General features: G+C 51.1%; 1 protein-coding gene across 3 annotated transcripts in view; it reads left to right on the top strand.

Moving 5' to 3' along the window:
• The window catches only part of ctnna2 (catenin (cadherin-associated protein), alpha 2), a gene marked incomplete at both ends in the record, with an annotated part of 330,311 nt that extends 314,525 nt beyond the window's left edge, over positions 1 to 15,786 (top strand). For 2 of the 3 annotated variants that reach the window (XM_084454220.1, XM_084454219.1), the window contains 5 exons: positions 1,422 to 1,535; positions 8,752 to 8,933; positions 9,724 to 9,829; positions 13,982 to 14,116; positions 15,499 to 15,786. In XM_084454220.1, coding sequence (XP_084310346.1) covers positions 1,422 to 1,535; positions 8,752 to 8,933; positions 9,724 to 9,829; positions 13,982 to 14,116; positions 15,499 to 15,786 — 825 coding nt within the window. The remainder of the gene's footprint in view (positions 1 to 1,421; positions 1,536 to 8,751; positions 8,934 to 9,723; positions 9,830 to 13,981; positions 14,117 to 15,498) is intronic. The other variant, XM_084454221.1, reaches the window with a different exon arrangement.
• Between the last annotated feature and the right edge of the window lie 690 nt (positions 15,787 to 16,476).

The raw sequence follows: 16,476 nt of genomic DNA, 5'->3' as shown, positions 1-16,476 counted from the left end.
GGTCCTCAAGCGTTGTTGGATTGACGAGCCAATTCTCTGTGGTGTTTGAAAGTTGAATCTAGTTCCATAGAGGAAAGACGCACAGACACACACAGAGACACACACACACACACACACAAGAACACACAAGGCAGTCTGGGGTGTAATCAACACAAGCTACTTAAAAAAAATACATTCGGTTCAATTCCCTTCCCTCTTGTCTTGTCTCCCCTTGTGTGTGTGCCCGCGCATGTGTGTGTGCGTGTGCATGTGTGGGTGTGTGTTCCTCAAAGACCGCCTGCTGACTGGCTCATGTATCATGTATCATATGCCCTGACTGCTTCTGATGTGTTCTCTCTCTCTCTCTTCCTCTCTCTCTCTCTCTCTCTCTCTCTCTCTCTCTCTCTCTCTCTGGCACATTCACTTCAGAACAATAAGGGGAAAAATGTGTTGCAGAAATGTAGCAATAGGTTGATGAGAAGAGGCTTTTTTTTACAACGAAAGCATTTTTAGTCCAACTCTCTTCCTTCAAATATAAACAGAGAATAGCTCATTGTGTTTCTCACAAATGACTTGTCTATCAGTATCATCCAATCAAAATGCACCATATGAGACATCAGTCATGTGACAGGGGCTGAGGAGAGGAGAATGCAGGTGCTGTAGAACGCTGTCTGGGTATGACATGTCCGCACAACCACGTTGCCGTGGTGACGAGACACCCTGATGACGAACGGACTGTCAATGTCCATCTCTCAGCTCTGTCACTTAATAGCGTACATGAGGGGAGGAGAGTATTGACGGGGGCAGGAGGAACACAGAGCTACACACACGCACACACACTCCTCTTTCATTTGGATGTCTAAATCCAAGTGAACGCCTAAACGCCGTGCCTCAAATAAACAATGATGCAAGGGACTTGAAACCCCGGTGCCACACAAAGAAACTCAATAATTCATCCGTTTGGAGACCTGCCCGGTTATAATTGCGCAACGATGCGTGAGGCATGTCTTGGCACGGGTGCGTCCCCTGCGGAGACGCCACAGACAGGTACCGTCCTCGGGGACGGGGACGGGGGGACTCTGGAGGGACCAGGCTCAGGGCTGTCCAGGACAGATGGATAGGGCTTGGCCGCCGTTTATCTGGGTTGTTCCTCTTGTTTTTCCGCCCCCCTCTTGCTCTTTCTGACAATTTACTCCTGCCATCTATCACCCCTCCCCCCCCCCCCCCGCCCCCCCCCCCCCCAATCTCCCTGCCCTCCCCTCTAACCCCCCTCTCTCCTCTCTCTCTCTCTCTCTCTCTCTCTCTCTGTCTTTCTCTAACTGCCTGTTTCTGATCTCTGTCCATCTCTCTCTCTCTCTCTTTCTCTAACTGCCTGTTTCTGTCCATCTCTCTCTCTCTCTCTCTCTCTCTCTATCTCTCTCTCTCTCGCTCCCTCCCTCCAGACGCCGGAGGAGCTGGAGGACGACTCGGACTTCGAGCAGGAGGACTACGACGCCCGCAGCCGGACCAGCGTCCAGACCGAGGATGACCAGCTCATCGCCGGGCAGAGCGCCAGGGTGAGTGGGGCGCCGCCGTACCGGAACCTTCGGGAACGACCCCGTTAACGCCGCGCGGTCGGCCTTCGGTCAAACCACCCCTAGAATCTTCCAGTCCAATAAAACGTTATCGTCCGCGGGGGGCAGCTTAAAAACATAAACGCTCCAAACCCATGTAGAAAAACACAAACAGGTAGGCACGCTAACACATCCCTGGGACACCCCTGTGGTCTTAGGCTGTGTGTCCACCAACGAGCTGTATGTAGCTGAACAGCGCCAAGCTTACAGCTGCGTAGAGCGCACTAGAGCCGCAGTTTAGAGCTGGCTAGGCTACCGATGTTTTACAGCTACGTTAGCAACGAGTGTCGAGTTTTTGCAGACTGCAGATTAACTAGCCAAATTAAGATAGCTAGCTAATGTTAGCTAGTGCTAACGTTCGCTGTCTCTGGGGTTTTGCCAAAAACCGACCGCTGTCGTCATCAGAACAGCTTTTTACAGCCTGCGCTCTAGCTCAGAAAGTTAAACTTTTTTCAACTGCCAAAAAAGCCTAGAGCTCACGGCGCTATAGCGCTATAAAGCGCTTGGAACACAGCTCTCGTCTCTATAGCACCCTAGAGCTCATTACCCATTGTAACAAACGAGAAAAACAGCGCCAGCTCTAAAATACAGCTTGCCGGTGGACACGCACCCTTAGAGCAGACGTTCACCCCTTTCTGGAGCTGAGTCTCGCTCTTCACCATGCGCTAACCGTGGGACAGGGAACGGTCGCCGGTGTTGAAACGCTGAACGAGATCTGGCCCAGACGCAGCCTGCGGTCAGGTTCATGGGTGTGGTGGAGTTTATGGGTGTGGTGTCATGCTCTATAGTTGGACTCCATCCTATTACCATAGAGATTAGCAGTAAGCTCTGTGTAGTTTGTTGTAATAAAAACTGCAGGACTTCTGACAGTTATTTGTCCCCGACTCAGCTAGCTGTTTTATAGATATACACTTATTTATTTATCTGCAGCCATAATGCATGAAGCCTTATTAAATAAACAATCACAGTATTTCATTACCGTTTGGAACAAACGGCCGGTTACCATTTAGGGACAGCAGGTGTGAAATCAGGACCACAAACAAAGAAGCAATTAGGCAATGCCCCTCAGACGTGAGGAGAACAGCTCACGAGCCGCGCCAAGGTCGTCCCCCGTCGACAGGACGCAAACAAGCGGTGTTTATTTTACCCCGAGGCCGACGAGAGGCTCCTGGTGGCGCGTATGGGGGATGAATGGATCAGAACGGTGACGGCGGGAGGTGGCGTGGGCGGGCCTCGCGCCTCCTCTCTCCTGGCTTCGCGCCTCCTCTCTCCTGGCCTGTCGCCCGGAGGCCTCGCCTCGCTGCGGTGGGAGTCGGATCTCTAGTAGAGGGGTGTTTGAAGGGGGGGGGGGGGGGGGGTTCCCGTTAGCAGCCATGATGTACTTGTCTAGTCTTAATATAACACTATTACATACATTATTCATTGTTTTCGTTTTTGATTTTTAGGTTCTTTTGTTTCATTATTAAGGTAGACCACTAGATAATGTGACACGGAAGATGTATTTATAATAAATGGACTGGACTAAATAGAATATCCAACTCTTTTTTTTTTTTTTTTTAAAGTTCCGACTACACTCCTCTAGTTAGCATATTTTGTTGACCTTCCTCCCCTACTCTCAGCTGATTAGAGAGAACAACATTATATACCCCAACAGACACATGGTGAGAGACATGTTGGGGAAGCTGGAAAGGGTGAGTAGACAGACAGACCGACAGACAGACAGACAGACAGACAGACAGACAGACAGACAGAGACAGACAGACAGACAGACAGACAGACAGACAGACAGACAGACAGACAGACAGACAGACAGACAGATGGTGGATTGATTGATCTAGTGCTGCACAGTTGTTGCTTTGTTGTTTTCGGATATTGTTTTGTACCTCACAATATTTGTGACGGGCTGTTGTTGGAGCACACCCCACAGACCAACATTTGGGTTGTTGGTTAATTTGAGTCGAGTTCAAAGCAGTTTAATAGAGAAATGGCTGGGCTCCAAAGCAATATAAGATTTTGCCACCCTGGCTAACCTGGAAAAACAAGTGCTCGACCCTCACCCAAACCCATTCGACAACAATAAATGTATTAAATAAATACATTTTAAAAAAGTTTTTCAAACACTGAAAACTGGATAGGAACAACCAAGAGAGCAGAACTTTGGCCATATGGAGTGTATATACGACTGTTCCGGAGACCCATGTTTGGATGCACAGCCATGGTTCCGGTCGCCCAGTGGGGGGTCAGTCTGTGAGCCTCAGTGAGGAGCGCCAACAGTTTGGTCGCCTCACATCCCACCAGGCGTCACCCACGATACCCCGCTGAGGGGCCATCTGAGCCCTCACACACACACACCACGGCTAACAGCACCAGAACAACAAAGTACAGACTGACAAGCAGGGCGTACAATTAACTTTTTAGCTCGCCAGCCAATGGCCGGTGACCTCCATAAATTCACCGGCCAAACATATTTTTCACCACCCGAGGCGGGTCTCTCTCTCTGGGGTCGAGCTCACCGGTTGAGATGCTTTGAGGCAATCGGTGTGGCACCTAGACCTCTCATGGTCCTTTACGCTTTCTAACTTCATGTTTGTTGTCCCTAAGATGAACGGATTTTGTTTCTGACTTTCTTTCGCGTGCTGGCGGCAAAGGCTGCAGCTCATCGTGTTGGTACGGGGCTCGTATTTCAGCCATGACCCCGGCCTCGTCAATTTTCCACTTTTCAATAAAACGCTGGGCCGTGCAGTGACATTAGTATTACGTTTAACTGTCCGTTCTTCTTCTTGTTCAACAAGAAGTTTAACTGTCCGTTCATCTTGTTCGTCTCTGTTTTTTGCTTTTTTCTGGTGGTGCTTTCACACCGGGAATGTGTCACCACATCTTTTGTCACATCACATCTTAGCCTGAACAGGCCGTCTGGGCGCGCAAGCTGAAACAACGCAAAACATATCCGGCCCACGTCACGTAGACCTTCGTACAGTGAGCAGCGAGGGTCAAAATAGTCTGGTAGAAGGCACTATTTAACTATGGTCGAAGCACATAAAAAAAACAACAGTTGCGATTCAAAATTAGCCATCGGCCACTGGCGGGTGCGTTTTTTTTTTACACGCCAAACTCAATTTGTACCCGCCATTGGCGCTTGGTGGGTGTTAATTTTATGCCCTGCTGAAAAGTCATGAGGCCAGCAGCAGTGTGAGTGGGCAACTTTTGACAGTTATAGTTCTGAGGTGTGTGTGTGTGTGTGTGTGTGTGTGTGTCACGCGGTGCCACATGCCTATACACAAAGACATCGCCATGCTTCTCTTCACCATATTCCCAAACGCTCATACAGTACCTGACATGTCAGGCTGAATATGTGAGCGTTTTACGGTCATGCCAAGCCAACATACTGTACTGTACACACTTACTGTACTGTACACAGGCTCTGGACCCAGTGTGTTTTATCTGTGACAGACGCAGGGGAGCCTAATCCTCCACATTCTCCCCAGGAGCCCCCATCTGCGCACTGAGCTTTGAACGCACGATCCCCCCTAAACAGAGTATGGAGGATCAAACTGTCTCCATCCTCATCCCTCTGCTGTCTCTCATACACAAATCCCTCCATCCCTACCCTCTCTCTCTCTTTCTCTCTCTCCCTCTCTCCCCCTCTCCCCCCCCCCCCCTCTCTCTCTCTCCTCCTCTCTCTCTCCCTCTTATCTCCCCCCCTCTCTCTCCCTCTCTCTCCCCCCCCCTCTCTCTCTCTCTCCCCCTCTCTCTCTCGCTCTCTCTCCCTCTCTCTCTCCCTCTTATCTCCCCCGCTCTCTCTCTCTCTCTCTCCCTCTCTCTCTCTCTCTCTCTCTCTAGGACAGTGGGGAAATCAAATCCGTCCTCGGGAGTTTTAGTTCATGCAGTGTTTTTTTTTTTTTTTTCCATAAGTGCGCTCTGCTTCTGTCTTCTGTTATACGTATGGGTAAAGCTAAGCTATTAGAATCTACCATGCATAACAGGAGAGGCTGCAGAACACACACGGGAAGGCCTGGACACGGCATCTCCTGCTGCCTCGTACACACACACGCACGCACGCACGAGCACACACACACACACACACACCCCGCGCCCACAGAAAGAACGAACAACAAAGCTCTTCTCTTGATGGGATAACACAGTTGATAGCCAACTCTAACCCATAAAACTCGACTCTTGAGCGTCGAGGCAGTTTATTTGAAACCAGACAAATTAAAGTTGTTTTTATATGTCTCCCCCCACACCCCTTCCCCCCCCCCCCCCCCCCCCCAGTGAGGAAAACCCGGGGAAGGCGCGCGGCGCCCTCTAATCCCCGTGGGGGCCGGGGCTCCGAGTGAATTTGCTCAGCGCGCGGCGGGACTGGATTTGGTGTTGCGCTAAGCTGCGGCGACCCGCTCCCCTGCTTTATCAGCGAGGCACGGGGAACGGATTAGGGGATAAGTGAATCCCGGAGAGAAAGAGGGAGGAGGTAGATGGGGAGGATGGGGAGGATGGAGGGATGGAGCGGTTCGGGGTGAAAGAAAAGAAAGAGTTCGCTCCGGCGCTTTGACCCCCCCCGACATCCCAGTCCGGCCTGCCAAAAAGTCCGCCCTGGATTTAAACCGGCAGGGCGAAGTTTCGGACAAAGATTGTGCCATCGACAACAATAAACATGGGGAGAACATGCGAGGAGAACGTGCATGTACATTAAAACATCCCAGCTCCATCCACCAAACGAACTCAACGCCAAACCATCGCATCCACGACTTTCCGGTGTCGCCGCGACAGCTGAGCCAAGTCCACGCACGCTCATCAGCGATGCCCCCCCCCCTCCGCTCACACCGCGGCCGCCAGCTGTAATTAGTGACCAGTGAATAATTGATGCACCTCCCTTTACGTTGGGGAGCGAGATTGTGATGATTCCTCACCCCTGGCTGAGGGGTCAGCGGTGAACCCCCCCCCTCCCCGTCCGTTCCGAGTGACATTGCACTCGAGTACAAGTTCAACTTTATCGTTCTCGATTTCACTTCCTGGTTTTGCCGCGCCGCAGCCTGGTCTACGGGCCGACGTCGTGCGCGCACCCTGGGGTGGAACCGTCGGTGTTGTGGTCGCGGGCTGAACCGCGTAGCGGCGTGTCGCGTGCCTAAATGTGCTACGGTGCCCCCTCCTCACGGGGCTTAGTTTGCCTACAGGGGTGGTTACTGTGGTGCGTGTGTGTTTGAAAGCCAGTGAGTGCATTTTACACTGTTTTAGTGTATTTTGTCACTTTGAGTTGCTAGGGAAGGTTTTTTGGTCGTCTCTGACGATTGGTCGATTTAAAAGTGGACTCGTTATACCTGACAGGACACGTCTAGATATGCAATAAAGACATTAAAATAGAGTAATGCTTCAAAGCATAAACTGGGCTCATGGATTTAATCATGGGCTGAGTCATTGGGTTTAATGAGCCTGAATATGAAAGATGCTACAGTTACGTTTGTCGGTTTGTTTGTGATTTTGACAAAAACACACCTCTGTATCCCCCTCCCGTGCAGGGAAGCAGGAAACAGGATGCTAGTCCCCACCAGAAAGGAAGTCCCTTGTGGCAAAGTGGCCCACTTGTGTGGAGCTATCAAAGTAGTATTTGAGTGTGTGTCAGAGGCATCAAAGCTCCGTGGGTGTGTGGAGGGGGAGTGATCAGTAGGCAGCCAATCAGGACATGTCTAGCAGCTGCTGATGAGATGAGCCAGTCCGATGCTAATGATGGCTCTCTCTCTCTCCCTCATTCTCTCTCTCTCTCTCTCTCTCTCATCCATAACTTAGGGAGTGGAGTTGGCAAGTTAAACAATTACGTTTTTTTATTTATTTTTTATCTCAGTGTTTCTACTGTTGTCTTTCTCTCTGTTCTCTCTCCCGCTCTCTCTGGTCTCTCCCTCACTCTTCTCGCCTCCCAGCACATGTCTCTCTGAGCTGCTCTGAGAGAGAGCGAGAGAGCAAAGGAGAGAGCAAAGGAGAGAGCAAAGGAGAGAGCAAAGGAGAGAGCGGACAGACGCTTGTATTTTGTGTTCACTGTCCTCCGCACACCTCCGCCGAGGGGGCGCAGAGCGAGGTGACTCACTAACCGCCCCCTCCCCCCCCCCCCCCCCCACGCGCCAGCTTTGCCGCGACCGAGAGAGTGGGAGGACGGAGAGACGGATGGAGGGAGTGTGAAAAGAGAGAGAGAGACAGCGAACGAGGGCGATTATTTCGAAAGAGAGAAAAACGGTGGCGCAGGAGCCCAGTTGCGTGCGCGGGGAGTCAAGTCCGGGGCGAAAGCAACCGCCGCCACTTCGAAAACGGATGCTTCATTTCTTCATTTCATTATTTGCTCTCCCCCCATCCTTCTCTCTCTCCACCCCTCGCTCCGGAGTCAATATAATCGACCTAACTGAGGTTACCTCTCCCTTCCACTCACCTCCTTGACACGACGCTGAACAGATGCATAATTCATCCTTTTTGCCCTGAGAAGTGAGGTAATTATACATTTATCTCCCAAATAACACAGGGCTCCCATTGCGGCTGTGACCTTGGCACAAGATTTATGCCATCTCAGGCCTGCCCCGAAAGGCTCGGGAGCCGGCGAATCCATTCTCGCAGTAGGGGAGGGGAGGGGGGGGGGTGAGGATAGGGGGGGGGGGGGGGGGGGGATTGGATTTTCTCTCAACGACTATGAGATGTCAAGGGGGGGAGGCATTAAAATGTCCGGTGATTAATTGTAAAGTGTGTAACTTCATTCTGAAGTGTTTCAAAAGGGCAAAGGATAGTCCACCCCCCTCCCGAAAAACTCAATAATATAATGTTCCTTGAAAGAATGCGAGGACCGGGGCCCCGCGGAAACACGCTACTCCAGAACAAATGGTGCTAAAGCGCGCCCATGGGGTGTGTCGCAGTTTTTTTGGTCTGCCAAAGTTCAATTGTTTCTGTTCCCTCTCTCCCTATCTCTCCCCCTCTGTAATTCATTCCCCCTCCGACCATTTACCGTTCATTTATTTACTTTCTACCCTTCTCTCTGCGCTCCTACGCCTCCTCCCCTCAATCCCCTCCCTTCGTTATTCTTCCTCCTTCTTCCTGCCCCCCCCCCCCCCACGTCTTCCTCCCCTCCTCTGTCTCCCCCACTCCTCCCCAACTTTCTCATCGTCCCCCCCCCCCTCCCCCACCCCAGGCCATCATGGCCCAGCTGCCCCAGGAGGAGAAGGCCAAGATCGCTGAGCAGGTGGAGAGCTTCCGTCAGGAGAAGTGCAAGCTGGACGCCGAGGTGGCCAAGTGGGACGACAACGGCAACGACATCATCGTGCTGGCCAAGCAGATGTGCATGATCATGATGGAGATGACCGACTTCACCAGGTAACGGGCTTCAGACCCGCTTCGCAAGCCAATCAGGGTTGGGCCGCGTCCCCCCCCCCCACCAATCCTGATTGGTTTATGAAGCGGTTCTGTTTTTATAGCGAGAGGAGGTTTAACTGCACGTTAAGGTTAAAATATAAACAAGCTCAGTCGAGTGCAAATGTACCTTTTTTGCGTCCTCAATCATTGCTTTAATGCTGTAAAACGTTCTTCTACCGAAATGGGACTGTCATTCAAGCTCTTCAAGCAGACTCCTGTATTTCTAGCCTAATCACAGTGGTTACATCTCATCACCAAGACCCTGATAGGTCCAATCAAACGCTTTTGTACAGAGCTGAATGCATTGTAATCAGTGAATTGACCTATGCAGCCGGGCGCATAGGTTTGTTGGCCAACTTCATACCATGATGTAGGGACAAAGCTACACACACACACACATTACATTACATTAGTCATTTAGCAGATGCTTTTATCCAAAGCGACTTACAATAAAACACACACACACACACACAACGTCATCGATCCGACACTGTTTACAGTCCCCGTGCTCGGCGTCTGCTGACTAAGAGCCAACGTCTTGTCACCCAACTCCCTCCATCTGACGGCTACGCGTCGGCCCGGCCAGTGTGAATAAAGTCATACTAGTCATACCAGAATCAGAGCCCGTGTTGACGTCGTACTGGGTGGCTTGACTAGTGACGGGTATGAAGCGTTCTGGCCGATAATCAACAAGTGTGTGCGTGTGTGTGTGCGTGTGTGTGTGTGTTTGTTTGTTTGTTTGTCCCTCCAGAGGCAAAGGCCCCCTAAAGAACTCCTCAGACGTGATCAACGCAGCCAAGAAGATCGCGGAGGCCGGCTCCAGGATGGATAAGCTGGCACGAGCTGTTGCAGATCAGGTAACAAACTCCCTTCTACTGCGTGTGTGTGTGTGTGTGTGCGTGAAAGAGATAGAATAACAATACATCCCCCGTGTGCTCAAGGATTTCTTTTCAAGATTCAAGCTCTATAACATACTCATTCACACCTTGGAACGGCTAAAGAACACAAAGCCAGAGAGAAATGAGTTTGCGTGCGTGCGTGCGTGTGTGTGTGCGTGTGTGTGCGTGCCCATGACTGACTCTTCAGGGTGTTATTCATATGTGTGGGCAGCAGCCAGCTGGCGCGGTGGCCGGTCCCGGTCCTGGTCCCGGTGAGCGTGTGACACGGCCGAGCCAGCGGGGGGAGTCAGCGACCCGGCAGAGCCAGCTAGGGGGGGGGGGGGAGTCAGAAGCGGGGGTGGCGGTCAGGCGCCCGTAATAGAATTGGCTCCGCCCATGTGAGGCAATCATTACCGGCCCCAAATTCGCCAATTTGCGTTATCAAATCAATTATGGCTTTATTTGAGAGATTTCAGCTCTATAAGATCACATCTTTGAACAGCTAAAGAAGACAAGGCCTGAGAGAATTGAGTTTGTGTGTGTGTGTGTGATGGACAATGGGGGATATTTAAGGATGCCCACAGCGTTCCCTGGTACTAAAACTGGCTCTTCATTAGGCTTGACTTTAATGAACATTGAGATTTAGCCTCTCGTTTCCACAGAATTATTGATTCATGAAAACCCCAGTGTTGCCTCGTGTTGTCGTTGTAACCAGTGGTTACTGCTGCGAGTGTAATATCGGCCCCGGGAGGAATCACCTCGCTATCACACTCTGTCTGGAGATTAGGCAGTTATGAGGAATATTAACTCTGTTACCAGTGCACAGCCCTTTTACATTAACACTTCTCTCTGTGCGCGTGTGTGTGTGCGTGTGGAATCAACAGTTGCCATGACGAAGCCAGGCGGCTCGTCTTTTCTAATCATGGCTTTTAAGCGATTCCTAGACTAGCGCTCGTTGAATATTCCTGTCCCCATTTCTCTCTCATCGCCAGACTCACAGACTTTCCGTCTTTTTCAAAAAACGTTCAGACGGGGTTTTGTTTGAAAGTATTTTCACGCGGGGCATCGGGAAGCATCTGTCCACCTGACACATCCAGTAAAACGTGAAGCACATTCAAGCGTTCGGAGTCGACTTCTTAGTCGGGCCCCATCCCCTGCCGTGCGCATTCGGCTCACCTTTAGATTACCCACCCTACCCAATTTCCACTAGAATTAAGTAATTTCTCCTCAAATTCAGTATTTATTTCTTGTATTTTAACTAGTGTTTTTTGCAGTGTATAATGTTGAGTTAGTCAGTGAGGACCTCTCTTTTCATACACCTCTCTCTCTCTCTCTTGCGCAGAAATGCTTATGGATTTTTTTCGTTCAGCTTTAGTTCTCAAAGAGCAGGCCAGGCGGAAGAGGCCGCAGCGTGCCACACTCTCGCCACCCACAGCTCCACATATTTGTATTTCATTTTCGTGTTTACAGTAAATATATACGTTCAGGCGCTTTGTTCAGCAGTCTACCCAGGGGGCCGAGGCGGCGGAGGACAAGAGTATAAGTGGACTTCTGTGGTGAAATATTCATGGGTTGAGCAGCGCCGTTCACCGACGTTTAGACGTCGCGCGGAGGACGTGGGCCGGGGGGGGGTGCGGGGCATCATAAGCCTATCGAATCTAGCGTGGGCGGCGGCCTGTGAGGAAGTGAAAAGAAAGAAGCAGTAGAGAAAGTAAAGTGCGGCCTCGTTAGCGGTGCCCCCGTCGGAGGACACCAACCTATTTTGGCAGAGGGGGCGGCCGGTTTCGACTGGAGCTCCGGCACTCCTCTCAACCCCCGGGGGTCTCCAGACCCGCCCGTTCCTGGTGAATAATCCATGGGCTCCACAACTGATTCGGTTTCGGGTTCCCAATTATTGAAACTCAGAAGGAGCTGGGGTGCCTGTATGGGTCTGATATAAGGAGTTCTGGATAATTCAAAAAAAAAAAAAATTCTCAGGGGTCAGGAAGGCGGGGATGAGAGAGGGGGGGGAGGGGGAGAGAGAGGGGGGGGTGGGAGGAGAGAGGGAGAGAGGAGGGAGGGGGGAGGGGAAGAGAGAGGAGGGAGAGAATGATGCCATGGTGATGCTGGCAAGGTAATGGCCCATACTGTTTATTTACATCAGGAGGGAATCTGCGAAAGAAATGGACTATTAGTCAGTACTGGGGAAAAAAAGGAAACTATATTGTCACGCGCTTGCCTGAATCAGACCAGCCAGGGGGGCCGTGTGTGTATGTGTGTGTGTGTGTGTGTGTGTGTGTGTGGTGTGTGTGTGTGGTGTGTGCGTGTTTGTGTCTGGTGGAATTAGCAGAGATGCTAGATAGGAATGGCAATGCAGTGATCATGCCCTGAGAGAAAACGCTGCTTCACTGGCTGCTACATCAGCATGCAGAGAGGTAGGCAGTTAGAGGGCATGTGTGTGTGTGTAAGCGAGAGGATATTATATCTGTTTGTGTTTGTGTGAGAGAAAGAGAAAGAAAAGATGTGTGTGTGTGTGTGTGTGCGCAGTGTCCCGGTCTGACAATGATCATTAATAACCATTGAATCTGTCCCTGTGAAGGGAGACAGTGTTTACCTAAGTGACTTTAATATTGTTCCATTTATCATCCCAACCACACGTCGGGTCTCAAGTAATATGCAATGTCTGCGTAAAAAACTTTTTTATTCAGTGGCAAAAGCAAACACGGCATTCATTGTGCAAAGCTGGGAGAGGAAGAATACGAGAGAGAGAGGGAGGGAGGGATCGAGAGAGAGAGGGAGGGAGAGAGGTAGAGGATATGAGAGAGAGAGAGAGAGAGAGGGAGGGAGGGATCGAGAGAGAGAGGGAGGGAGAGAGGTAGAGAATATGAGAGAGAGAGAGAGGGAGGGTGGGATCGAGAGAGAGGGAGGGAAGGAGAGAGGTAGAGAATACGAGAGAGAGAGGGAGGGAGAGAGGTAGAGAATACGAGAGAGGGAGAGAGAGAGAGAAAGAATGGTATATGGACTGCACTTGTAAAAAGCGCTTTGCATAAAAGTGCTATATAATGGCCTCTCATTCACACAAACATTCACGCTCCAATGGCAGTAGGTTGCCATGCAAGGCGCTAGCCTGCTCATTGGGAGCGAATTGGGGTTCAGTGTCTTTCGACATGACAGGAGGAGCCGGGATTCGAACCGCTGACCCTGTGTCACAGCCACCCCCGAGATATATATATATGCTATGTACGGCTCAGTGTCCTAGTTATGGGGCATTTAATCCCGAGGGCACAGAGAAAGGCCTGGGTAGCGAAACGTCTGCGTCCCACAGTGTTAAAGGAGGTGAACACACTGTCCTTCAGCCCCCTGGCCGGGACTGTGTCTCTCTGGACGTGAGCCAGGCAGAGCGAAGGCCGTCTGGGTTCAGCCTCCCACGGCGCCGGTGCATCAGCAACGCCGGCCGGCCGCAGATGACCCACACCTCGACCGGCCCTTCCTCCCCAGGTGAAGATCTGCGGGGCCCGGGCTTGGTCAACAGCCTATTCGCCGTGACCGCGCTTTCACTCGGCGCCGGCGATGACCGGAACCGGTTAGCCGCGGCTGCCCGTTCAGCCCGTCGTGTATTCATGACTCATGGGTACCATGGCTACCCCCCCCCCCGGCTGCTGCATGCTCTTTTTATCTTTCTCCTCTTCTGTTTTTGTTTATATGTTCTTTGTTCTCTGTTTGACTGTCCTATACTGGTACTAGTTTTTTGTCGTTGTTGCGTTTTATGCTGCCATTTTGGTCAGGTGTTGCTTGAAAAAGAAGCTCAAGCTTCTTTTACCTGGTTAAATAAAGGTGAAATTAAAAAAAGAATGAGCCGCGTGGGAATTAGCCCCTTAGCTGCCGTTTAACCCCTGTGCGCTCGCCGGGAAGTAGCGCCAACTCAAATGGAGAGACACATAGTGGTAATCGGCGCGTTTGCAGAAGGAGCTCGGTGATCGACGGGCTAGAACCATGTCATTCTTTTTAAACGGCGCGCTGTGTCCTTCTTCTTCGGGTTAATTGCGCAGTACTTACGAGAATCCACATGGACCATCAGTAGCAAATCACAGCGTAGACTCACGTCCGCGCCGGTTAGTTTGTGTCTGATCACCCCGTGTGTGTTTGTTTCAGTGTCCTGATTCGGCGTGCAAGCAGGACCTGTTGGCCTACCTCCAGAGAATCGCCCTGTACTGCCACCAGCTCAACATCTGCAGCAAGGTCAAGGCCGAGGTCCAGAACCTGGGAGGGGAGCTCATCGTCTCCGGGGTAAGCAGCGGCCGTCGCGTCCGGACCGGGACCGCCCCGCCGATCGCCCGAGCGGCACGACATCCAAAGTGTAGGGGGAGCACTCGGTATCCCAACGCCGTCGATAGGCTTCCCTTGAAGGGGAGGCAAGACGCCGGGTTGTATCTCAATCCTCCAAGACAGCCTCTTCAGTTTGTCTCAAAGGGGGCGGCCCTTTTGTCTGGCTGTAGCAGTATCAGTATGTTCTGCACTTACCTGCGAGTCGGAAAGCCCAAGACATCCACTCAGACATCTGCTCCCATGCTCCAGCCGATAGAGGGGAGCCCCTAGCTAAAAGCCTACAGCCAGACTACTCTGATCAGGCCGGCGATTCCACTGCCCTGTTCTCTTGTGAATTTCCCAGCAGGGCTAAAACAGGCACCCCCCACCCCCCCTCTCCCCACAACCCAGTTTTAGCCCAGTCAACACACATACACACACACACGGATACAGACAGACAGAAAGAAACCCAACACACTTCGGTGAGGATGCCCTTCAACTGACAATAAAAAAACCACCCACTGTCCCCCCTCACCTTTATGTGTGTGTTGTTATAGTATGTCCCGCTAATATCATTTTCACCTGTTCTGTTGGGACTCAATTACTGCTTATTTAAGGGCCGTGTTTAGGGAGTCTGAGGACCCCCGCGGAGACCTTAACCTTTTTACAGTGGCCAGCTGGAGTCTGCCCTCATTAAATCTCACCGGTTGACTTCTCTGTGGGAGGGGGGCCGGTCGGGGGGGGGGGGGGGGGGTAAAGGTGTCCGCCAACTGGAAATGTCAGCCAACCAAAAACAAACGGCGGGGAAGAGGTTCGCCCAACCTTCCACGCCGCCTCTAATTACGGAGAGAGAGAAAAAAACGAGGCACCGCAGCTTAATCGTCGTCTGCCCAGAGACCCCGTCATCATTGGGAGAGGAATTACTGTACCGGCAGCCCGCGGATGACTCTCCTCGCCGAATTCAATGTTCTCCCGAGAACAGCAGCTACCTGCCAAGAGAATCAGACGGTTTGACAGAAGCCTGCCGCACGCCACGTCTGACAATTATATTTTCTTTGAGGTGACACGGCGGAGGAGACTTGAAAGTTAAACAGGTGTTTTGTCCTGAAGTGCCCCGTGGGGACGCGTTCCATTCACAGCCTTGGATGGTTGCACTTGCTGATTACATGCCTATATAATATCTTACACGTGTTTCTGAGGCAATAGGTATTGTCTGAGTGACAACGCTGCTAATTTGTAACACGCCTGCTACTGACTTGAGAACCATCTCATAAGTGATGGATATGCCAACATGCCTTAGTGACCTGTGCTTATCATCCTCTCTCTCTCTCTTCCTTTCTCTACCCCCCCCCCCCCTTCCCCAGCTGGACAGCGCCACATCCCTGATCCAAGCGGCCAAGAACCTGATGAACGCCGTGGTGCTGACCGTCAAGGCCTCCTACGTGGCCTCCACCAAGTACCAGAAGGTGTACGGCACCGCCGCCGTCAACTCGCCCGTGGTCTCCTGGCGCATGAAGGCCCCCGAAAAGAAGCCGCTGGTGAAGCGGGAGAAGCCCGAGGAGTGCCAGACGCGCGTCCGGCGGGGCTCCCAGAAGAAGCACATCTCTCCCGTCCAGGCCCTCAGCGAGTTCAAGGCCATGGACTCCTTCTAGAAAAAAAAAAAGATGTCACTCTGAAACATGAAGAAGAAAACAAAAAAGTCAACGACGATTAAGACCACAAAAAGAGAAGTTTAAGAAAACTCTTTTTTTTTCTCTTTGTGTTAATTGTTTATATTTCTGGTGGGCTGAGATCCAACAGAGTGACGCCTCCGTCAGCCCTGTTTTCAGGGGCTGTTGAGACACCAGGAGGACTACGGTACTCGCTAACCTGTTACACTACAACTCCCATGGACACCCTGGCTGGCCAATAGGCAGCTGGCACAACCCCAATGCTATTTATTGTTCTTCCTCTATTGTAGCTTAACATGTTAGCACCAAAAATGTGTGACACAGAACTTTTACTTTGAAAATAAGGGAGCGAAAAAAAGATTTCAACATATCCGAAAAGCGTCAGCCGTGACCTAAATGTGGTCGATTATCCGTCGATTATTCTAGCTATATAATTACCGTTGCTACTGACCGGCTGCTTGTACAAACACATCTAACTGTGTGATGAGGAATAATGTGAAAGGCACAGTACAGAGATTACTGTCGGATCTTATCCGAGTTGATAAATATACTTTTATTTTCTTGGTTTTCTTGAATGTTAACTTGTAGTGCTAGGAATAAATTATGTTTAAAGATAGCTGGAAATGTTGTCATCCATGTCAGTTTGTTTCCATGTTCCTGATAATAATAATA

This window comes from Borostomias antarcticus (genome assembly GCF_949987555.1).
Source record: "Borostomias antarcticus genome assembly, chromosome: 20".
In the NCBI taxonomy this organism is placed as follows: domain Eukaryota; kingdom Metazoa; phylum Chordata; class Actinopteri; order Stomiiformes; family Stomiidae; genus Borostomias; species Borostomias antarcticus.
This window is presented reverse-complemented; position numbering and strand designations above follow the sequence as displayed.